Genomic DNA, 24,702 nt, shown 5'->3' with positions numbered 1-24,702 from the left:
TGGTTAAGTTTATTCCAAGGTACTTTAGTGTTTTTGTGGCTATCATGAATGGGATTGATCTTAGAAGTTCTTCCTCGGCCCTGGCATTATCTGTGTATACAAAGGCTGTTGATTTCTGAGCGTTGACTTTATATCCTGCTACTTTACCAAACTCTTCTATGAGTTCCAGTAGTCTCTTATAGGAGTTTATCGGGTCCCCTATATATAGTATCATGTCATCTGCAAATAGGGATAGTTTAACTTCCTCCTTTTCCATTTGTATCCCTTTAATTTCTTTTTCTTGCCTGATGGCCCTGGCTAACACTTCTAGGACTATATTGAATAGCAATGGTGAGAGTGGGCATCCCTGTCTGGTGCCAGTTTTCAATGGAAATGCCTCCAACTTTTCCCCATTCAATATCATGCTGGCCATTGGTTTATCATAGACTGCTTTAATTGTGTTGATGAATGTTCCTTCTAACCCCAATTTGCTTAGGGTTTTCATCATGAAAGGGTGTTGTATTTTGTCAAATGCTTTCTCTGCATCTATTGAGATAACCATATGATTTTTGTTTCTCAGTTTATTACTGTGATGTAATACATTGATTGACTTTCAAATATTGAACCATCCCTGCATACCAGGGATAAATCCCACTTGGTCTGGGTGAATGATCTTTCTGATGTGCAGTTGGATTCGGTTTGCCAGAATTTTATTGAATATTTTTGCATCTATGTTCATCAGGGAGATAGGTCTGTAGTTTTCTTTCTCTATTGTGTCTTTTCTGGGCTTAGGAATTAAGGTGATATTGGCTTCGTAGAAAGAATTTGGAAGGACTCCCTCTCTTTCAATTGTTTTGAATAACTTGAGAAGAACTGGGGTTAGTTGTTCTCTAAATGTCTTCTAAAATTTATTGGTGAAGCCATCTGGTCCTGGGCTCTTCTTTTTCAGTAGTGCGTTTATTACTGATTGGATTTCTTCCATGGTTATGGGTCTGTTTAGATTTTCTATATCTTCACAGCTCTGTTTAGGAAGGTTGTATTTGTCCAGGAATCTATCCATTTCTTCCAGGTTCCCCAGTTTGTTAGTATACATTTCTTTGTAGTGGTTTCTGATGATTTTATTTCTGTTGTGTCTGTTGTTACATTTCCATTACTATCTTTGATTTTACAGATTTGGGTCTTCTCTCTCCTTTTTTTGGTTAGTTGGGCCAATGGTGTGTCAATTTTGTTTATTTTTCCAAAGAACCAGCTCCTGGTTTTGTTGATCTTTTGTATTGTGTTTTTGGTTTCAATTCTGTTTATTTCTTCTCTGATCTTAAGTATTTCTTTCCTCCTTTTGGATTTGGGCTTGATTTGCTGCTGTTTTTCTAGATCCTTGTGGTGCATGGAGAGTTCATTTGTTTGGTTCCTTTCCAGCTTCTTGATGTAGGCACTAATTGCTATAAACTTTCCTCTTAGCACTGCTTTTGCTGTGTCCCACAGGTTTTGATAGGTTGTGTTATCATTTTCATTTGTTTCTAGAAATCTTTTGATTTCTCTTTTAATTTCTGTGATGACCCACTGTTAGTTTAGGATCATGTTGTCCATTCTCCATATATTTGCATATGGTGTAGAGATTCTTGGGTTGTTGATTTCCAGTTTCACTGCTCTATGGTCTGAGAAGCTGCATGGTATAGTTTCAATTTTTTTGAACTTGTTGAGTTGAGGCTCCCTTTATGGCCTAGCATATGGTCAATCCTAAAGAATGTTCCATGTACTGGGGAGAAATACGTGAACTTTGTGGCTGTGGGGTGGAAGGTTCTGAAGATATCCATTAGGTCTATTTGGTCTATGGCGTCAATTAGCTCAGTTGTTTCCTTGTTGAATTTCTGTCTGGTTGATCTGTCCATTGGTGAGAGTGGGGTGTTGAAGTCCCCTGTTACTATTGTATTTGAGTCTATATCTCCCTTTAAATCCTTTAGCAATTCTTTCAGGTAGCCAGGCACCCTGTGATTAGGTGCAGATACATTTATAATAGTAATGTCTTCCTGTTGGATAGATCCTTTAATCATTATATAGTGCCCTTCTCTGTCTCTTTTAACAGTTTTTATGTTAAAGTCTATTTTATCTGATATTAGGATGGCCACACCAGCTCTTTTTTGATTTCCGTTAGCTTGGAGTATCTTTTTCCATCCTTTCACTTTCAGTCTGCGTGCATCTTCGCTGATGAGGTGTGTCTTCTGAAGGCAGCATATAGATGGATTCTTTTTGATCCAATCAGCTAGTCTATGTCTCTTGGTAGTAGAATTAAGACCATTCACATTCAGTGTGATAATTGTTAAGTACTGTCTTTTCCCCTTCATGTTTCCTGAAATGAGCCGTTTATGTATTTTGAACTTTGTTTGTAGGTTACTCTACATTCGCTTTTTTTGCAGTGAACTTCTTGTTTTTGTATTTCTGTGTGCAGCACGTCTTTGAGCAAGTGTTGTAGGGTTGGACGCGTGGATACAAATTCTTTCAGTTTCTGTTTGTCTTGGAAGATCTTTATTTCCCCTTCATTCATAAATGATAGCTTTGCAGGGTATAGTATTCTAGGTTGGCATTGTTTGTCTTTTAAAACTTGAAATATATCATGCCATTGTCTCCTTGCCTGTAGTGTTTGCCATGAGAAGTCTGGGGTGAGTCTGATTAACTTACCCCTGTATGTGATTTGTCGTTTTTCTCTGGCACATTTTAGGATCTGTTCTTTGTGTGTCACTGAACTGAGTGTTGCCACAATGTGTCATGGTGAATTTCTCTTCTGGTCTACTCTTTTCGGAGTCCTGGCTATCTGTTGAATTTGCCTGTTATCCTACTGCCTTTATTTGAAGTTTTCTGATATTATTTCGTTGAAAACACCTTTCAATCCAATCTCTCTTTCCCCCCCGTCCGGGTCTCCTGTTATCTGAACATTACACCATTTTATTGAATCTTGTAGGTCTCCGACCATAATTTTTTAATTTCTTCTTCCTGCGTTTGAACGGACTGTATTATTTCTGAAAGTTTGTCTTCGAATTCTGATATTCGGTCTTCTAATTCATCTGTTCAATTTCCAAGGGATTCCATGGTGTTTTTTTATATGGTCAATTGAGTTTTTCATTTCCAGTATTTCATTCTGGCTTCTCTTTAGGATCTCTAATCCTTGGGCTTGTTTTTCGTTCAGCTCTCGACACTGTTTCTTATTATTTCTAAGTAATCTGATTTTTAATTTTTGGAATTTTCTGGCATGGTTTCAAATTCTTCTTCTTCAGCCTCTGTTATGGTTGGTTTAGCCTGCTCCAGTGGCGAGTTTATATGGTCTTCCATATTCTTATTGTGGGTTTTTGTTTTGTTTTTTGGCATTCTGTTTTTTGGCAACCCTCCCTTGCTGCCCGCCCCTGCATGAGGAGTGTCATGAAGCTCCACTCCACCTTTGGGCTCCGCCTCCGAAGGTTAATGCAGAGGCAGAGGCAGTTCTCTTTTAAGCCCGAATGTAAACAAGATGGCTGCTTCCCGCCCACTGCAGCTCCGATTTGGGGGAGGGTAGAGGCAGCAAGGGTGCCTAGCTTGTTTAGTCCTTCAATAGATCCCCCTGAATTGTGCACTCTTTCTGTAGGTGCTACTCACTCTGTTCAGTTTTCTATTTCCTCCCCCAACTCAGTCATGCATGTCTCAGTGTCCATCCCAGGGTGGGTTGGGGGAGGGGCGGCGGCTGCTGTTGCAGCGGTGCTGGGCAAGCACCCTGTCTCACCTCGGCTTCCAGCACTGGTGTGTACACACTCCTGCTGGTGTCCTGCTCCTCAGGCATCCATGTCCTCCTCGCAAGTCCACCCTGTCTCCCCAGTTTCGGAAGAGCTTCCCTTTCCCTGAAACTACAAATTCTCACCCCTCTTTGAACCTTCCCTTCCCGGACCATCGGTGTGCTCCCTCCCTATTCCACCATCTTCAACTGGCTAATCTCAAAGCACTTTAAATACTACTCAGAATTTAAAGGCCCACCAACATTATAAAGAAAGCCAGTATCTTTTGGGGTCTTTTAAGAACATTAACAATGAATCTAGAAAGGTAATAATGATAAAATAACACCACCACCACATATTTCTTCTCTCAGCAAGAGAATACACAAACTACAGGGAAAACAAATTGCTCAAAATGAGTATGGTTCAAATTTAAAGCACACTGGTATAGGAAGTGGCTTTGCACAATTTTCATTTGACCCTAACACTCAGAATTACTCTCTCTGCAGACACAAACACAAGTCATAAAATTAGGAAAAGATAATACTGTTAATTGGCCCACCCAATGAACAATATCTATATACATGTAATGTAAACACTGGCTACTGATTTTGGTTCAGAATCAAGCTGTAGGTATGACAAAAGGGAATTAATGGTTGTAGAATTCAAACATCAACTGTGGAATTATGTACAGATTATAGATGTTACCACATAAAAAGAGAAGGGAAGGAAAAGGGTGTCTTTAACATCATCTCATAAAGTAATCTAGGGTGAGTTTAAGAGAGGCAAATTAAATCTTCACCGATCAAACAGAAAGCCAAATGTCCAAACTTGGCAAGATAAAAATCAGATATGATGACAAAGACCAGAAATGGTTAAAGGTAGATGATTGTGGGATGTTTCCAAACACTATTTGGAAAAGGAGAGGTATAAGAATATTGTTTTGTATAAAAAATGCTTCTATACATAGCATTTTGTTTTCTAATTACGTATCTGCTACTTAGACTATAAAACATCATCCAATAAGGCCGGTGCCACAGCTCACTTGGCCAATCCTCCATCTGCGGTGCCGGCATCCCGGATCCTGTCCCGGTTGCACCTCTTCCAGTCCAGCTATCTGCTGTGGCCCGGGAAGGCAGTGGAGGAAGGCCCAAGTGCTTGGGCCCTGCACTTGCATGGGAGACCAGGAGGAAGCACCTGGCTCCTGGCTTCAGATTGGCACAGCATGCCGGCCATGGCAGCCATTTGGGGGGTGAACCAACAGAAAAGGAAGACCTTTCTCTCTTTCTCTAACTCTGCCTGTCAAAAAATAAATAAAAAATAAAATAAAAACATCATCCAAGCCTATTCCTAGAGATGAGAAAGTAACTGAACATATGGATACTTACAGTCATTCCATAATGGTCACAGATTTATGTATTTTTATATATTCGGTTTTTATGTATTTTATATGTAAATATTTCTATATATGAATATATTATATAATATATATTTTATATAGAAACATTTTATATATTTGGCTAATTCTATTATATTAATTTCACGAATCAAGCTAAATAGACTTTTAAAAAATAATCAGGACACCTATAAAGAAGCTTCAGAAATTTCATAGAAAGTCAAATTACTGAAATAAAGCAGATTTTTATGACCTTTTTAAAGACCCTTCATATGACCAAGAAGCTCTTTGAAAGAATGAAAAATGAGCCAAGAATGGCCTATAAATGCTCTTCACAAGACAAAGATAAAATTCAGACATACACATACTACAAACAAGAATACAAACACCATTCAGTCTTTATCAGAAGTGAGATTACATAGTATAAGTGAAATATTTCCCATATTTTTATTAGTGGAACTTCCTTTCTGTGTTGTCCATGTTTTTTGTGCACTTGTCTGTCAGTATTCCTACATATCCACATACAAAGACCTACTCACTGATTACCCATGCTGGTCACAATACCATTATTTCTTATCTCCTTTTTTAGTTTATATATATACATACATTATATATATTATATATATTATATATATAATGTAGCTAATCCTTTTTAATCAAATCTGTCGACTGTTTCGTTATTTCTGTCCTTACAGCTTATCAAACTTGATCTACAACTCAAAGGCTTAATATTTAACTCCGGTTTTTGAAGTTTGAATTTCTGGTAATACATGGAATTAATTTTGAATATGGCATGGGTTGGCATATACCCAGTTATCCTAACACTGAATATTGTTATTCAGTGTTGAATATGCCTTCCTTTTTCATATTTTATACCTCATTCATTAACTAAATTCTTGTTATAAGATAATACATTAAGGACATGTCACTTTGAAATGTTAAAATAGTAACACTCAAAACTGCTTATTTTTGTCTCCAATATTTACACATCATTTACGTCTTAATGTTTGGGTTCATTTACTTAATGGTTTATTAAGAACTTATATTCTAGACATAGTAAATTCAAGATATATAATGGTTAATAAAAAACAGAATTCTTTCAAAAACTGTAAAATAGGAATAAAAAATTAGGACAAGAGTGAACAACAGCATTATTTTTTAGGTTTGATTTCTAAGATCTATTTTCATTACCACATTTGTGTAACTTAATCTGTGTGATTTCACAAGATGCAATGAAACAAAATTTCAATAAGAGTTGAGAACTATGTGTAAGAAAGAAAAATTAACAGTGGTGTTGGAGAACTTAAGGGGAGAATGTGTTTCATCCTTTATTTTCAAGGGAAGTCTGTATATTATTAAAACAAACATTTGTTATATCTTTGAATACAGAACTCAAGTTGCAAATATTTAACCATTTTCATCACACATCTAATGATCTAAAATCAAAATCACCTTGAAAGGCTACAGTCTTCCACTGCTTCATGAAAATCATGTTATCACATTATAGTGACTACTATTTCTTTAAAGACACAATTAAAAATAAAACCCAGTAATATTTAACCAAAAGCATATCCTCATTTTCTATTGCTTATTTTACAGATTAAACACTATATTAAGATTAAGCCTTTAGACATGAAACATGTCTAAACCCCCTAAAGAATATACTAGAAATAAACAAGACATTTGGAATGCTTTAATATTTCCAGTAAACACTATTTGCATCAGGAACTGCAATGTTGTAACTTTAGCATTTCACATAACTAGTCAGTAACGACATTTTTAAAGGGTAGGAGTGAGAACAGAAGGACAAGAGACACAAGAATGGCAGGTTTCACACTTCTGTTAATAACTCAAAAATCAAAATTACTTTCTTCTCTGCATCACAACTATACCACAGACTTGATGCATGTTTTCAGCTTTAATCCCAGGACTCATCATCAACTGGAGTGGGAGTTTGTGAAGTAGAAAACCCTGCAGTGTTCAAAGTGCTCTTGCCCTGGTAATTCTTAAAAAAAAAAAAAAAAAAAAAAAAGAGAGAGAGAGAGAAGAAACGATTTTATGACAGTTTTAATGTTACATTACCCAGACTGAGAGCAGAAACAAGTTTTTCTTTTTTACCATGTCTTCTTTAAAGATATAAAGAATTTTATTCTCACTAAACATCAATTAAAAAAAAAGTCCTATCTCAAACTGGGAAGACTAAATTGCAGAAAATATTTCAAGAAAAAGATTTTCTTAAATGTATACTTTTGGCAATTGGAAAACGTAATGAGCTACACTTCAACAAATATGTATAAATAATGGGTATGAACACTGCTTCCCCATAAAGGTACACTGCTTATAAAAACGGAAGTATCAGAAAAGACTTGTAATTTGAGAGCTCCAATATTCTACCTTAATAAGGCAGTCAAAATCCCAAACTTAAAGCATTTTGTAGAAAGCTCAGAAAATACCAAAATAGAATTTAAAATACTATAAAATTTAGGAAATGAGGATGTTTGAATATAAATCTCCAAGTTAATTCCTCACCTTTGAAACCAAAAATATATACAAGGGGAGAGCAAGACCAAAGATGCCAGTGGGACAACAGTGTCCCATATTAGAGGATGGATTTGATTCTTGGCTCTAGCTCCTGATTCCAGCTTCCTACCATTGTGGACCAAGGAGCTTAACATGCTATGCCACAATGCCAGCCCCAATAAACATCTTTAAAAAAACTGTTTTGAGGCCAGTACTGTGACATAGTGGGTTAAGCTGCTGCCTGTAATGCCAGCATCCCACATGGGCACAGGTTGAAATCCTAGCTGCTCCACTTCCAATCCAGCTCCCTGCTAATGTGCCTGGGAAAGCAGCAGAAGATGGCCCAAGTGCTTGGGCCCCTAGATTCACATAGGAGACCTAAAGAAGCTCCTGGCTTCGCCCTGACCCAGCCCTGATCACTGCAGCCATTTGGGGAGTGAACTAGTGAATGGAAGACTCTCTCTCTCTCTGCCTCTCCCTCTAACCCCGCCTTTCAAATAAATAAAGCTTTTTTTTTTTAAAAAAAATAAGTATATACAAGCATGTATATAAAACTAAAGAAAAATAGCTACCTTCATGTTAAGGTAAAATTACACTTAAGTTATAGAAATGATTGTTTAAATAAATCATTAGATATAGTCATTTCACAACAGTAAGCACACTTATAACTGGAAGCCACATTATGAATTGTTCCCCTCAACTAACCTTTCTAGTATCCACTGATGCAAACATATTTCCTCTTGTACTACCACTGAAGCCAGGAGTGTACGTACTAAATGCAATTTCTTCCAGCCATGCGGGAACATCCTGTTGAGCCTTAAAAAAATTTTTTTCATATGCAACAAAATCTCAAAGATTAGAAAACTTAAGTTTATACAATATGTATAAAATATCTACTTTTAAAGATAAAAATAATTTAAAACTTACATCTGTCAGCACTTTCACAAGAGGCTGTGCTAAGTGGTTATCTGATTCGGGATCAAAAAAGGAAATAGCTCTGCCAGTATTCCCACAACGACCAGTACGCCCAATTCGATGAACATATTCATCAATGGTAGAAGGAAGATCAAAGTTGATAACATGTTGAACATTTTCAATATCCAGCCCTCTGGCAGCTACTGAAGTAGCAACAAGGACTGGACACTTTCCACAACGAAAATCTCCCAGCGCTTGCTCTCTTTCTCTTTGTTCTCGATCACTTGAAAGAAAACATGGATTAGGACCTCTCAAGAAAATTATTAAAGAGAAGCAATAAAATTCAATACATAAATTTCTTTTTATTAACAGTAGAAACAGCATTTAATAATAATGTCTGTTTCTTCCATGCCATACACTACACTAATTTCTTTCAAGGCATCATTTAGTTTAACCCTTACCACTTTTTGAGCTGGAACAATTATCCCCAGTAGCAGATGAGGCAAGGTGACAGGTAAAACAACAGTGCTTTGAAAAGTTCAGGGAGAATTTACATTATATTTTAATTTTATTTCTCATAATCTTTTTGAAGCACCCTCGTATATAGTGCCAGAACACAAGCTCAAGTATGATAAATGTCAAATCCTGCCTATTAATAATCTCTATGAATTCTAATATTGACAAAAAATACAATTATTTGATTAGAATGCCTGCTCAAAAAGAACTGTTTTCAAGCATAATATCAGAATTCCACATATAACATGTTAGATCTACATTTCCTAATTCAAAACCCTTTAATGCTAAAATATCTCACATGAAATTAAATGACAAAGTTGTATTAATATTACATTTGTAAGCACTTTAGTAAAGTCAAGTCAGGCATCAGAAAGGTTAGATTTAGCAGAGGAAAAATCTTAGACATAAGGGACAGAGCTATCTTTAGTGAAATCTCTTGAGAAATTCCCACTCCTCTTCAATAGTCTAAGGCAAATCTTTAACTTCCCCATCCAAAAATAAATTATTATTTTTTCCAAGTTACAGATTTATACAACTACAAAATTAACAATGCCTAAAATCCACTTGGAATTTAATATATCCACCAAGGCTACAATTAGATTTCCTGGAAAATCATACACTGAATGATATGATTATATTATATGCTGAATTACACTGAGTCATTTTAAACGCATGAATTATACTTTATTCATATGGCATATTACCCACGTTACTTGCAATAGCTATCTCCTTCCCCTCCCTCTGTGAGAAACACTGGCCCAGGTTTAATCTGACTAGTATGGTATGTACATATGTCTGTATGTGCAACAAACATGTGTGTATATGTGTGCATGTACATTTTTAGGTCAACTATCACACTCTCCATGCTTTGTTATATATTAGGGTCAGATATTTTATAAGCCCTTAACAGATGTGAATTCTTATTTCTCCAGCTAGCCAACCCCACAAATTATTTCTTATAAAAATTGAACATGAAGATGAAGTTTTGGTGCTAGGTATTACTGCCATTTCCCCAGTGCAGGGAGAAAAGAAAATGAATGAATGCTAGTTTATCTTGAATGAATTCTGAATTCTGATCCTGGGATCTTATTCGTTACATATATACATTGATGCTTCTTAAATGCCAAAGAGAAGTCATTCCACTGCTAGGAATTCATATGACTCTACTCACCCATGAATACTTGTAGTTGATATCTTTTCTTGACAAAGAAAAGTTGCAATAAAATCTGCTTTTTTCTTAGTTTCAACAAAGACCATAGTTCTTTCATCACCTACAAGATAATTAAATTATCAACAAACCTCAAAATCAGGAAAATGGCAAAGTGGAGAAAAGGGTTTAAACAGTTTGTCTCAATCACCGCTTATTACAAGTGTCCAGAGCCAGGCCTGAAACTAAGGAGGACTCAAATTTTTATTGAATGGATGAATGCCAAAGATAAAGACACAAGGACTGTTTTCCTTCTCTACTTCCCCAGATAATCTAATCTTTCCTTCATCCTTGATTGCCCAAGGCATTTGTAATAAGTGACATCCAACCCAGCTCTACTGAAATCTAATAATCTCTGGTATCATACTGCCTAATTCCAAACCCTTTACTTTTGAAATATCTCATATGACAATAAATGTTAGGCTTATCCCAATGTCTGAACTTACTAAGGAATGTTTACTTGTTTCCTTGAAGTATTTAACTGGTAAGAATTCTAGCACTGGCCAGAGTTTTTTTTTCCATATAATTTCCCTACAAAATGTTAGGCAAAAAGATAATTTACAGCCTTAATGGAAGGAAGAATTCACTGCTGTTTATAACCACTCTCTCTCCCAACTCTCCCCACCACCTTCAGTTCACTTCATTCACTTGTTCAACAAATATATAGTATTTATATTCAACAAATCTTTAGATAGATGCCTATCACTACTCTAGGTATTAGAACTACAGAAATAAAATTTATGTTCTCACTGTGGAGAGGGCAAATAGTACGTGTTAGTTCTAAAGATGAAAAAAATCAGAAGGATAGATGTCAAAGGAGGATTATTTTAGAGTAATTAGATGACATCTGAGTAGTGATACAAATAAAGCCGAGAACTGAGGATCTATGTGGAGAAAGATCATTAAAGGCAGAGAGAAAAAAACAAACTATAAAGGGCTCTGAGACATGGATATTCTTGTGCTAATAAAATTAAACTCTAAACTCTGGGCAGAAAGAACTGTAAGTACAAAGGCCATGAGGCAGAAGTGTATGTGAGATACAGTAGTGAATAAAGTGTGCTGGAACACAGTGAAAATGGAGAGCAACAAGAGACAAGTCAGAGAGGTAACAGAAGCCATATTACGCAGAGCCTTGAAGGCCACTAGAACTCTGTTACTCTAAGGGAAACCGTTGGATTTTGAGCAGAGAAGTGACATGATTTTAGTTTAAACTGAGCAGTTAATAAATTCTAGAAATATTTTGATGGTAGAACCAACAGGATTTTGTTAACAGGTCAGATATGTAACTAGATAAAGAAATCCCAAGATTTTGTGTCTGAGTAAATAAAAGAATAAACTAACATTAACTGATGGGGAAACTTCAAGAAAAAGGTTTAGAGGTGATATTTAAGTCTCAAGTGTCAAAAAATCAAAAGGGTAACTGGTTACCACCATAATTTATAAATGAGTTAAATCTCTGATCCATGGTCATTTTGTATTTATTTAAGGTAACAGTTTTATGTTTTATCAAAGATCATCTTTCATCGGTTTTGGAGATCATCCAGTAAGATGTGCGATGTTGAAACTGACTCAGAGGACGGAGGCCAGGTACAGACTGCTGAGCAGCTCAAGCCCTGGTCTCATTGTCCTTAGTTCCCTAATCCCCAGTGGCCATAAAAATTCAATTTTGCTATTTGTTTAGTTTTTTTTAAAGATTTATTTATTTTGAAAGAGTTAATGGCGGGGGCAGAGAGGGAGAGGTAGAGATAGAGATTTTCCATCTACTAGTTCACTCCCCAGCACTTGGCCAAGCCAAAGCCAGAAACCGCATCTGTGTGTGTCTCCCTTGTGGGTTTCAAGGCCCAAACACTTGAACTAGCCTCTGCTGCTCCTTCCAAGCCCAAAAGTGGAACAACTGGGACATGAACTAGCACCCAAATAGGATGCTAGCATTGCAGGCAGTGGCTTTACCTTACACAATGCCAGCTCTTATTTCTCTAAGATTTTCCCTCTATTGGTATTATATTTGTTCTAATTCAGACAATAAGCTATTTCCCATTGGTTACAGCAATGATTGTATAGTTTTATGATTAGATAATTTGCTGATCTTTATAAATGACAATGATTGTATAGTTTTATGATTAGATAATTTGCTGATCTTTATAAATGAGTTAGTTAGTTATCCATGTTGTGTTAGATAAAAATAATTCATGTTGATAGTCTTATTTCTTTAATCATCCACTGTGAGCTAAAATTAGCTAAATTAATTGGATAAATTAATTAGCTAAATTAATTTAAAGTAATTAATAATCTAGAAAGGATTCTATGAAGCGAGCATTCAGCTTAGTGGTTGATATCTGGCTCCACCTCCTGACTCTTCTTGCTAATGCAGACCCTATGAGGCAGAAGGTGCTCTCAGCAGCTGGTCTCTCCATCCATACGGGAGACACTGGAGTGAGTTCCCAACTTCAGCCCAGGCTCAGCCCTATCCATTGCAGTCATCTGAGGAGTAAATTAGCAGATGCAAGAAAGTTTCAGCACTTTTTCTCAAATTTTTTTTTTTTGACAGGCAGAGTGGACAGTGAGAGAGAGAGACAGAGAGAAAGGTCTTCCTTTGTCATTGGTTCACCCTCCAGTGGCCACCGCGGCCGGCGCATTGCACTGATCCGAAGCCAGGAGCCAGGTGCTTCTCCTGGTCTCCCAGGCGGGTGCAGGGCCCAAGCACTTGGGCCATCCTCCACTGCACAACCCAGGCCACAGCAGAGAGCTGGCCTGGAAGAGGGAAAACCGGGACAGAATCCGGTGCCCCAACCGGGACTAGAACCCGGTGTGCCGGCGCCGCAAGGTGGAGGATTAGCCAATTGAGCCACGGCGCCAGCCCTCAAATTATTTTTTAAAAAAGAAATCTAGGGGCCAACGCTGTGGCACAGCGGGTTAATGCCCTGGTCTGAAGCACCGGCATCCCATTTGGGTGCCAGTTCTAGTCCCGGCTGCTCTACTTCCGATCCAGCTCTCTGCTATGGCCTGGGAAAGCAGTGAAAGATGGCCCAAGTCCTTGGGCCCCTGCACCCGCATGGGAGACCCAGAGGAAGTTCCTGGCTCACGGCTTCGGATCCGTGCAGCTCCGGCCTTTGTGGCGAATTGGGGAGTGAACCATCGGATGGAAGACCCCTCCCTCTCCCCTTCTCTCCCTCCTTCCCTCTCTCTGCCTCTCTTCTTTCTGTGTAACTCTGAATTTCAAATAAATAAATCTTTTTTTTAAAAAAAAAACAATCTAAATTCAAGTTTTGGTGGTTAGATTATAATTTTGTATTACTGCGTTCACCTTTGACCTGAGGTTGCAGTAGTAGAGCTGAAGCCATAAGCTTCTTTTGTGTCTAAAGTTCAGAAAGGGCTTTATCATTGTGAAATCAGTACGTTAAAACTGGAAGAATCAGCACATTAAGTTACAAAGTCTTTTAAAGTAGCTCCATTTTGATTGGTTCATAGATATGTTTTAGAAATAGACCTACAATTCTGAGATAATAAATAAATTCAATTTCTAATACTTTCAGTATGTTTTTAGAAAAAAATTAAAACATTACAGGAACTGAATGAGAAACTTTTATCTGAATAGCGGGGGGGGGAGAGAAGGAGAGGGGAGGGGAGGGAAAGGAAGGGGAGGGGAGGAGGGAGGGAGAAAGGAAGGAAGGAAAGGAGGGAGAGGGGGAGGGAGGAGGAGGGGGGAAGGGGGGAGGGAAGAAAGAGAGAGAGAGATCTTCTATTGACTGGTTCGCTCCATAAATGGCCACTATGGCTTGAGCTGGACCAGGCCAAAGCCAGAGCCAAGAACTCTATTCTGGTCTCCCACATGGGTGGCAGGGGTTGAAGCACTTGGGCCATCTTCTGCTGCTTTCTTAGACACCATAGCAGAGGGCTGATCTGAAAGCAGACTAGCCAGAACTCAAACTGGCATTCCTGTATGGGCCACAACACTGGCCCCTAGATCAGAAACAAACTAAGAATCTGTAATTAACTGAAATGTTGATAAATGAGTCTTTGGTTAAAAAAAAAAAAACACAAGTCTTTTAGCCCATTTATCACTTTTATGTATCATAAAACATATCTTATTCTACTGGTGCTTTTCCTAATTAATGGAGGTTTGTCAGTCAAATGAGCTGGTATCATTACTCCAAAATGCTGAAAAATGTATGAAAATCAAAACCTGTATTTAACTAAAATGATCACTATTCAACAGTATTTATCTTCAACTGACATTTTTAAAAAAAAGTTTCCAAAATATCAGGTAACTTAAAACTGTAGTCAATGCCTATGTATGATCTCTCTCAAAAGTCTACCCTTGGGTGCTGGCACTATGGCACAAAGGGCTAGGCCTCCATGTGTGACAATGGCTATAGTGTGACTGGAAAAGCAGTACAAGATGGCCCAAGTACTCTGGCGCCTGCCACTCACACATGAGAAAATGGGATGGAATTCTAGGCTACTGGCTTTGACTTAGCCCAGTCCTGGCCATTGTTGCCCTTTGGGTAGTGAGCCAGCAGATGAAGATCTCTGTCTCTGTCTCTATCACTCTTTCAAATAAATATTCAAATAAATATTTCCTCAATAAAATAGAATTCATTGTGATTAAAAGTTGCAACAATTAACTTAAGTGGTTGCAACTATACTAGCAATAGGGACATAGGAATACAATTTGTATGAGCTTCTGTTTTTCAAGGTGGGAGGGTGGTGGTGAACCAGTTTCTTCCTAAAGTGCTAGCTGTAACACATTTTGATCTCTGTTGCCTTTAAATTCATACAATATTACTGACATTTCCAAGAAAAGTTTTGTTTGATGGGTCATAATTGTTGATGTTTACCATTTTTTTAACATTATTTATGTGAAAGGAAAAATTCAGAGAGACAGAGAGACAGAAAGAGAAAGCTTCTATTCACTGGTTCACTCCCCAAAATGGCCACAACAGCTGGAGAGGGGCCACTCCAAAGTCAGGAGCTTCTTCCAGGTCTCCCACGTGGGTGCAGAGGTCCAAGCATCTCTGCCATCCTCCACTGATTTCCCAGGCACATTAGCAGAGAGCTGGATGGGAAGTGGAACAGGCAGGACTTGAACTGGCATCCATATGGGATTCTGGTGTCATAAGCTTTACCTACTACACCTCAGCACCAGCTCCTGATGTTTAACTTATTAAAAATTAAAAGCATGGGGTGGGCATTTGGTCTAGTTTTTTAAAAAATATTTATTTATTTATTTGAAAGATAAGAGTTATAGACAGTGAGAGGGAAAGACAGAAAGGTCTTCCATCCACTGGTTCACTCCCCAACTGGCCACAATGGCTGGAGCTGCACAGATCTGAAGCCAGGAGCCAGGAGCTTCTTCACGGTCTCCCATGTGGGTTCAGGGGTCCAAGGACTTGAGCCATCTTCTACTGCTTTCCCAGGCCACAGCAGAGAGCTGGATAGGAAGAGAAGCAGCCAGGCCTAGAATTGGCGCCCATATGGGATGCCAGTGCCACAGGGGGAGGATTAACCTACTATGCCACAGTGCTGGCCCCTGGCCTGGTTTTTAATATGCCGCTTTGGGACACCAACATCCCATATCAGAGTGCCTGAATTCAAGTCCTGGATTTCCCTGATTCCAGCTTCTCGCTACTGTGCATGCTAAGACGTATAGAGTGAATGCTCAAGTACTTAAGTTCCTGCCACCCACATGGGAGACCCAGCCTGACTTTTAGACTCCTGACTTCACACTGGGCTCAGTTCCAGCTATTGTGAGAATTTGGAGAGTGAACCAATGTATTTAAGATCTATCTCTTCCCTCCCCTGAAGTCTATCAAATAAACTTTAAAAAAAAAAAAAGGTTAATCAGGTTCTTTATGAAGCCTCCATAAGGAGTTAATTTGGTGACTTTAGTAACTGTTTAATACTGTGTGATTCTACATTTGCAAAAACAAACTGAAGGGGACCTATATTTTAATAGACAGTCTTGCAGTACTAATACAAATAAACTAAGTCAAACACGAAAATGAAATTTTTAGCATTTCAAACACAAATACATGTGTTCTTTGACTCCTCTTCGGAACTAGCTGTAATATCTTATTGGTTCCTTTGGTAAATAAAGAGCTCAATAAAATCTTTGAGCCATGTTATAATTGAAATTATGAAAAAAGTAGCTGATTATAATGATTTGAAATAATGGTATCGACACAAAAACTAGCATAATCTGGGGCCGGCACTGTAGTGTAGCAGGTAAGGCCACCACCTGCAGTGCCGGCATCCCATATGATCAAGTCCCAGCTGCTCCACTTCCAATCCAGCTCTCTGCTATGGCCTGGGAAAGCAGTAGAAGATGGCCCAAGTCCTTGGGCCCCTGTGCCCATTTGTGAGACCCGGAAGAAGCTCCTGGCTTCAGATCAGCCTCAACGGCCGAAGCTACACCATCTGAGGAGTGAACCAACAGAAGGAAGACCTTTCTCTCTGTTTCTCCCTCTATGTAACTCTGCCTCTCAAATAAATAAATCTTAAAAAAAAAAAAACTAGCATAATTAAATGAAAGAAAAGGAAATAGCTTCTATGAATAAAATACCCAAACTTTGAGGATACAGTGAATCAGTATCTCATGCAAAGTTAGAGCACATACAGGCCGATGCTGCAGCTCACTAGGCTAATCCTCTGCCTGTGGCACCGGTACTCCGGGTTCTAGACCCTGTTGGGGCTCCAGATTCTGTCCCAGTTGCTCCTCTTCCAGTCCAGCTCTCTGCTGTGGCCTGGAAAGCAGTGGAGGATGGCCCAAGTCCTTGGGCCCTGCACCTGTATGGGAGACCAGGAGGAGGCACCTGGCTCCTGGCTTCAGATCAGCACAGCATACTGGCCATAGCAGCCATTTCGGGGGTGAACCAACAGAAGGAAGACCTTTCTCTCTGTCTCTCTCTCTCCCACTGTCTAACTCTGCCTGTCCAAAAAAAAAAAAAAAAAACCCCACATACAAAATACAAACACTAAACAACAACAAAAAAATTAACAGTTTAAATAACAAAGAAATCTATCAATGGTGTTAATATACATTGACCATTTTTCAAGGGCAGACAAGAACTGCTCAAAAACTCTCTTCCTTCAAATTATTTTAAAATAAACTTTATCCCACAAGTTCAAATATTTAAAAATCTACTGCACTAAGAATATGTTCTAACTTCAATAATACCATATAGTGCAAATCTCTTTTGCATTTGGGATATCAATTTATACTGAAAAAGTCACTTGCCTTCTCTGTACATTAGTTAATCATTCCTAAAATGAGGATGACAACTAAATCTGCCTCACAGGGCTGTTCTGAGAATCCAGTAAACAAGTGACACAATCAAGAATAGTACTAGGGTACTTCAAAAAATTCATGGAAAAGAAAATTTTTTTTCTTTTATTTATTTAACAGGTAGAGTTAGAGAGTTAGAGAGTTAGAGAGAGAGAGAGAGAGAGAATGGTCTTCTTTCCATTGCTTCACTCCCCAAAATAAGTTTTTTTTTTTGGTTCAAGAAATTTTTGTATTTCCATGCAACTTTTTCATAATATACATTTTCTAACTTATTAAAGAACACTCATATGTGGCTCACAGCAATAATTATTTTTTGAATTTGAGAAGCAGAGAGATGGAGTACTCTGATCCACTCGTTCATCCCCCAAATACCCACAACAGCAAGGGCTGGCTTGGCCACAGCTGGAAGTCAAGAACCCTATCCAGGTCTTTCATGTCATTGCAGGAACCAAATTATCTGAATTGTCACCACTGCTCCCAGGGTCTGTATTAGCAGGATGCTGGAGTCAGGAACCAAAGTTAGGTATCAAATTCAGGTTCTCCAATGTGGAATGCAGGCATTTCAACTGGAGTCTTAACCACTAAGCTAAATGCTTGTCCCTATTTTTATTTTTATAAGCTAACAGTTTATGTTATGAAATATTTCATAAACTGAAAGAATAAAATTTCTCAAACTCAAGAGTAACTGATTTGGCAGCAGGTTAAGCTGCTGCATGCAACACCAACATTCCATACTGGTGCCAATATGTGTCCCAGCTGTTCCACTTCCAATCCAGGTCCCTGCTAATGGCCTAGGAAAGCAGCAGAAGATAGCCCAAGTGCTTGCGCCCCTGCCACACTTGTGGGAGACTTGGAAAAAGTTCCTAGCTTCAACCTGGCCCAATCCTGACTGTTGTAGCCATTTGGGGAGTGAACCAGCAGATGGAAAATTCCCTCCTCTCTCTACAATGCTGCCTTTCAAATAATAAATAATCTTTTAAAAAAGTAAGTAGCTTGTTTAAAGATTCTTTTATTAAAAAATTCAGCAATGGGGCCAGTGCTATGGCATAGCAGGTAAAGATGCTGTCTGCAGCACTGGCATCCATATGGGCACTTGTTCAAGTCCCAGCTGCTCTACTTCCAATCCAGCTCCCTGCTAACATGCCTGGGAAAGAGTGGAAGATGCCCAATTCCTCTGTCCCCTGCACCAATATGAGAGACCCAGATGAGGCTCCTGGCTCCTGGCTTTGGCCTGGCCTAGTCTGACCAAATGGATGGAAGATACTTTCTCTCTCTCTCTTCCCTCCTCCACTTCTCTGTAACTCTTTTAAATAAATTGAATAAATAAAAAAAATCAGTAAAAATTGAAGACTAGAAGCCTGCAAGTGTTTTCTAAATTACTTTTCAATATTTTTCTTTTTGTTCACTATTAGAGCTTATTTCTTGCCCTCTTTAATTCTATGTCAATACGGACATTCAAACTCAAACAGCAAAATGGGGGATGCAGAAAAAGCGAAGTACAGCTCAAGAAAGTATCCAAATCACCATATTTCAAGATTGTTTCTAGCCTCAAAATAAAGCTATCTCAAACCGCCAAACCGGAAAAAAAATTTTTTTTCAAACTGAAAATTAAAATTGGGTTTTTATTTTGAGGTAGGGGGATTTCTCACAGGTTTTGAAAGAACAGAACTAGACCTCAAGTCCCCCTCCAAACCCTAAATTCTTTTTTTTTTTTTTTTTTTTTTTTTTTGACAGGCAGAGTGGACAGTGAGAGAGAGAAACAGAGAGAAAGGTCTTCCTTTGCCGTTGGTTCACCCTCCAATGGCCGCCGCGGCTGGCGCGCTGCGGCCGGCGCACCGCGCTGATCCGATAGCAGGAGCCAGGAGCCAGGTGCTTTTCCTGGTCTCCCATGGGGTGCAGGGCCCAAGCACCTGGGCCATCCTCCACTGCACTCCCTGGCCACAGCAGAGGGCTGGCCTGGAAGAGGGGCAACCGGGACAGAATCCGGCGCCCCGACCGGGACTAGAACCCGGTGTGCCGGCGCCGCTAGGCGGAGGATTAGCCTAGTGAGCCGCGGCGCCGGCCAAATTCTTTTTTAATGATTTATTTTATTTGAAAGACACAGAGGGAGGGAGGGAGGGAGAAAGAGAGGTCTTCCATCTGATGGTTCAATCTCCTGATGGCTGCCACAGCTGGAGCTGTGCCCAGGAGACTGGAGTCTCTTCCAGGTCTCCCACGGGTGTGCAGGGGCCCAAGGACTTGGGCCATCCTCCACTGCTTTCCCAGGCCATAGCAGAAAGCTGGATCAGAAGTGCAGCAGGTGGGACCTGAACTGGTGTCCACATGGGATGCTGGCACAGCAGGTGGCAGCTTCACCCACTGTGTCCAAGTGCCAGCCCCCCTAAATTCTTATATCTATAAAATCTGCTTCCAGGAAGCAGAATTGGAAGCCAGAAACACAAAAACAAGGGTTTGCTTTAAAAGACTAATAAGGGTGATATCAAGATGCATTAAAACTGACATTTTTCTTTAATAAAAAATATATATTTCTGTTGGAACAGTGTTTAGTCAAATGCTGTTAAACTAAGTCTCCAATCACTATTTTCAATCTTTATGGAAGATAAAGGACTACAGTTTACACAGGCAATTGAACCATAAAATGTTTGTATTATACATAAAATTGGACCATACAATATTTTATAAAAGTCATCTTAAAACTAAAATGCATAATCAAAAAATTACATCAATATAAGATACCTGTATTTCGTAGAATTTCAACAAGTTTCTCTCTTTTTGAGTACTGGCCAATTTGGACAACAGTCTGCTGAACATCTCTACATGCTCCACCCACTTGTCCAACAGCAACAAACAAATAAGTCGATTTTAAAAATTCCCCAGCCAACCTTAAAAGAAAAAAGATTATTCCTTATCTCCTCCATTAATACTCATAGCATTCACTGAATTCCTACAAGTGTTACTTCAATATTAGACAGTGCATTACAACAGCTATAATAGGAAAATGGTTATTTATATCATCTAAGTATTATATTCAAAGCTCAATATGTGAAAATTTTGCAAAATATGTAACTACTAACAAAAGTTTGTGTCAAACCATGGTTACATAATTTCCACTGGATTTTCTGTCAATGCAAAACTATACAAAATGTGTTTATAACAATAAAAAGTGTGAACTGATGGAGCACTTGGCCCAGCATGTCAGACACCAGTTGTGGCGCCTGGGTTTGATACCTCCATGTGGCTCCTGATTCCAGCTTGGCATTGCTGTAGACCCAGACCCTGCAAAGCAGCAGTGACGGCTAAAGTGGTTGGATTCCTGTCTTCCATGTGGGAGAACTGAACTGAGTTCCTGACTGTGGACTTCAGCCCAGCTCAGCCCTGGTCACTGCAGGTATTTAGGGAGTGAAAAAGCAGTTGGGAGTTCTCTGCCTCTCAACTAATACATAGAATTTTAAAGTACAAACTAAAATAAATGTCAACTGCAACAGATAAGTGTTCATTAAAAACAATCACAGGTGCAAATTCTATTCTTTACTCACTGCATTTCTGCATGTTCTTAGGAACTATTTTCTGAAAATATTACCAGTTCAAATATTCTGCTTCAAATAAAGGATTATGAGCAAACCAGATTACAGTTCAGTGCTTTTCATGTCACAAAACACAGAAAAACAACAATATTTATAGTACAAAAGAAAATGAGACAAGAGGTGACAGGTCTAGGGGCTGCACAGAACCAGGCTGTGTGGGCTTTTCCCCGAAGATTGAGGGTACCAACATCTTGACACACAGGAACTTACTATTAGCATACAGTTGAGAAGTCCTGCTTTATATCACCATAAATATGAAGTGAGGGATGGCAATTAGCTGAGTTTTTAGGGATAAATAGAGAAACTCAAATCTACCTTCAGCTCCCTCTCCTATGTAGCTGTCCTCTGTTTCTTAGCTGCCTACTAGAATGTCATGAAAATAGTTCAAATTCACCACATCCAGAATCTTTTTTTCCAGAAACCTTTTATTTAAGGTATACTACCTTCATGCATTTCATAAACACAATTTTAGGAATATAGTGATCCTTCCCAACTTACCTACCTCCCCACCTACACTTCCACCCTTCTTCCTCCTCCCTCTCCTATTCCTATTCTTATTTTTTACTAAGATCTATTTTCAATTAACTTTATACATATATGATTAACTCTAAGTAAAGAGCTCAACAAATTATATGAAAAAAAAAACTGTTCCTCAACAGTTGAGACAAGGACTATTCAAAGTCATTGCATCTTGAAATGTTAATTTCATTTCTACAGATTACCTTTTAGGTGCTCTATTAGTTACCACAGATCAGGGAGAACATATGGTATTTGTCCTTCGGGGACTGGCTTATTTCACTAAGTATATTTTCCAATATAAGTATAAGTATATCATCCAATTTGTTGCAAACAACAGGATTTCATTTTTTTTTTGTTTGCTGCTGTGCAGTAACCCATCTGAACATATCCCCTAATTTTTTTATCCAGTCTTTGGTTAAAATATTTGGGTTATTCCATATTTTAGCTATTGTCAATTTAGCTGCAATAAACATGGGGGTATACATAACTCTTTCATATGCTGACCTCATTTCCCTTGGGTAAATTCCAAGGAGTGGGATGGTTGGGTCACATAGTAGGTCTCTATTCAGATTTTTGAGAGGCATCCCCATAATGCCTCCACAGTGGCTGGATCAGTTAACATTCCCACCAAGATTAGGGTACCTTTTTCCCAACATCCTCGCCAACATTTTCTGTTTGCTGAATTCTGTATGAAAACCATTCTAATGATGGTGAGGTGAAACTTCATTGTGGTTTTGATTTGCATTTTCCTGACAGCTTTTGATCCTGAGCATTTTTTCACGTGTCTATTGGCCATTTGGATGTCATGTTTTGAAAAATGTCTGAGTCCTTTGCCCATTTCTTAATTGGGTTGCTTGTTTTATTGTGGAGTTTCCTGATCTCTTTATATATTCTGGTTATTAATCCTTTACCAGTGGCATAGTTTGTAAATAATTTCTCCCATTCTGTCGGCTGCCTCTTCACTTTTCTGAGTGTTTCTTTGGCAGGGCAGAAGCTTCTCCATTTGATGTAATCCCATTTGTCAATTTGGCTGTGTCTGCCTGTGCCTCTGGATTTAGGTCTTTAATCCACTTTGAGTAGATTTTTGTGTAAGGTGTAAGAGTAGGCATTTTGCTTCATACTTCTGTATGTGGAGATCCAGTTTTCCCAACACCATTTGTTGACGAGACTGTCCTTGCTCCAGAGATTGGTTTTAGCTCCTTTGTCAAATATAAGTTGGTTATAGATGCTTGGATTGATTCAGGTGATTCTACTCTGCTCCACTGGTCTATCCATCTGGTTTTCTACCAGTACCAGGTTGTTTTGATTATAACTGCACTGCAGTATGTCTTTAAATCCGGTATTTTGGTGCCTCTGGCTTTGTTTTGTTGTATAAGATTCCTTTAACTATTCTGGATCTCCTGTATTTCCATATGAATTTAAGCATCTTTTTTTCTATATATAAGAAGAATGTCCTTGGAATTTGATCGGGATTGCATTGAATCTGTACATTACTTTTGGTAGTATGGATATTTTGATGATATTGATTCTTCCAATTCATGAACATGGAAGATTTTTCCATTTTTTTGTATATTCTTCTATTCTTTCTTTAGTGTTCTGTAATTGTCACTGTAGAGATTGCTGATGTTCCTGGTTAAATTTATTCCAAGGTATTTAATTTGTTTTGCAGCTATTGTGAATGGGATTGATATTAGAAGTTCTTTCTCAGCTGTGGCATTGTCTATGCATACAAAGGCTACTGATTTTTGTGTGTTGATTTTATATCCTTTCACTGTACTAAACTTTATGAGTTCCAATGTCTCTTAGTGGAGTCTTTTGGATCCCTTATATATAGAATCATGTTGTAGTTTGACTTCTTCCTTCCCAATCTGTACTTCTTTGATTTCTTTTTCTTGCCCAGTATTCAGAATCTTAATAAAACACCACCTGTTAATCTCTGAATCTGCTCTCCTACCACAAGACAAAATGTTCTATTAAAAAAATATTCCTTCCAGAGACAAGCATTCTTTTGCCCAAGCACAAATACTGACATCATCTGAAATTCTACATTGATTTTCACTATTTTTGAGTACCTTAGAACATGAATACATGGTACAAGGGCCTGGAGTATTAAGATGAGTATAAAGAGGAAGCTGAGCAAGAAGCCCTTTTGTTTTTCTTCTTAAGCTTTTCAGTAATGAAAGGTGGACCCAAATTGCCTCAAGTCAAAGTTCCGAACATAGGAATTAGAACGAGTAGAAAACTGTTTTTTAAAAGTAAATACAAGAACAAAGGTAAAGCAAGCTGAGCCAGCGTAATAAGAATAACAACTGAACAACAATCTTAACCACCAGTCAGAGTCAAAGAACCTGCAGTTCCCTATCAAGGGTCATAAACAATGCTTAAAAGTCTATTCTGTCCGGCTGAAAAGCCCATAAGAGTATTTCAGGCATGGAAAGCCAACACACTCTGGGGGAAAAAAAAAAAAAGGACCTAAATGAAAGATCTCTGTGAGTGAGATCCCAGTGGAAAGAACAGGTCTTCAAAGAAGGAGGTAATTTTCTCTGAAGGGAGGAGAGAACTTCCACTTTGACTATGACCTTGTCTAAATAAGATAAGAGTCAGTGAACTCAAAAGGCTTCCATAGCCTTGGAAACTCATGACTGGAGCATAGGGAGATTACTGATGCCATAAACAGGAGTGTCAATTTGTAAAGTCAACAACAGGAGTCACTGTGTGTTTACTCCTCATGTAGGATCTCTGTCCTTAATGTGCTGTACATTGAGATTTAATGCTATAACGAGTACTCAAACAGTATTTTTCACTTTGTGTTTCTATGTGGGTGCAAATTGTTGAAATCTTTACTTAATGTATACTAAACTGATCTTCTGTATGTAACGACAGTTGAAAATGAATCTTGATATGAATGGAAGAGGAGAGAGAGCAGGAAAGGGGAGGGTTGCAGGTGGGAGGGAAGTTATGGGGGGGCAAGGAGCCAATGTAGTCCATAAGCTGTACTTTGGAAATCTATATTCATTAAATAAAAGTTAAAAAAAAAAGTCTATCCT

At 38.5% G+C, this 24,702-nt stretch overlaps 1 protein-coding gene across 10 annotated transcripts in view; it reads right to left on the bottom strand.

Moving 5' to 3' along the window:
* Positions 1-1,313: 1,313 nt before the first annotated feature.
* DDX4 (DEAD-box helicase 4) overlaps positions 1,314-24,702 on the bottom strand; it is a 113,460-nt gene continuing 90,071 nt past the window's right edge. For all 10 annotated transcript variants that reach the window (XM_002714040.5, XM_070056903.1, XM_070056902.1 and 7 more), the window contains 5 exons: positions 20,289-20,434; positions 10,232-10,331; positions 8,557-8,827; positions 8,335-8,445; positions 1,314-7,114 (listed from right to left, as the gene is read on the bottom strand). In XM_002714040.5, coding sequence (XP_002714086.2) covers positions 7,028-7,114; positions 8,335-8,445; positions 8,557-8,827; positions 10,232-10,331; positions 20,289-20,434 — 715 coding nt within the window. In that variant the 3' untranslated portion in view covers positions 1,314-7,027. The remainder of the gene's footprint in view (positions 7,115-8,334; positions 8,446-8,556; positions 8,828-10,231; positions 10,332-20,288; positions 20,435-24,702) is intronic.

The sequence above is a fragment of the Oryctolagus cuniculus genome, chromosome 14, assembly GCF_964237555.1.
Source record: "Oryctolagus cuniculus chromosome 14, mOryCun1.1, whole genome shotgun sequence".
Lineage (NCBI taxonomy): Eukaryota > Metazoa > Chordata > Mammalia > Lagomorpha > Leporidae > Oryctolagus > Oryctolagus cuniculus.
Note: the sequence above shows the minus strand (reverse complement) of the source record. Positions and strands in the feature narration are given on the sequence as shown.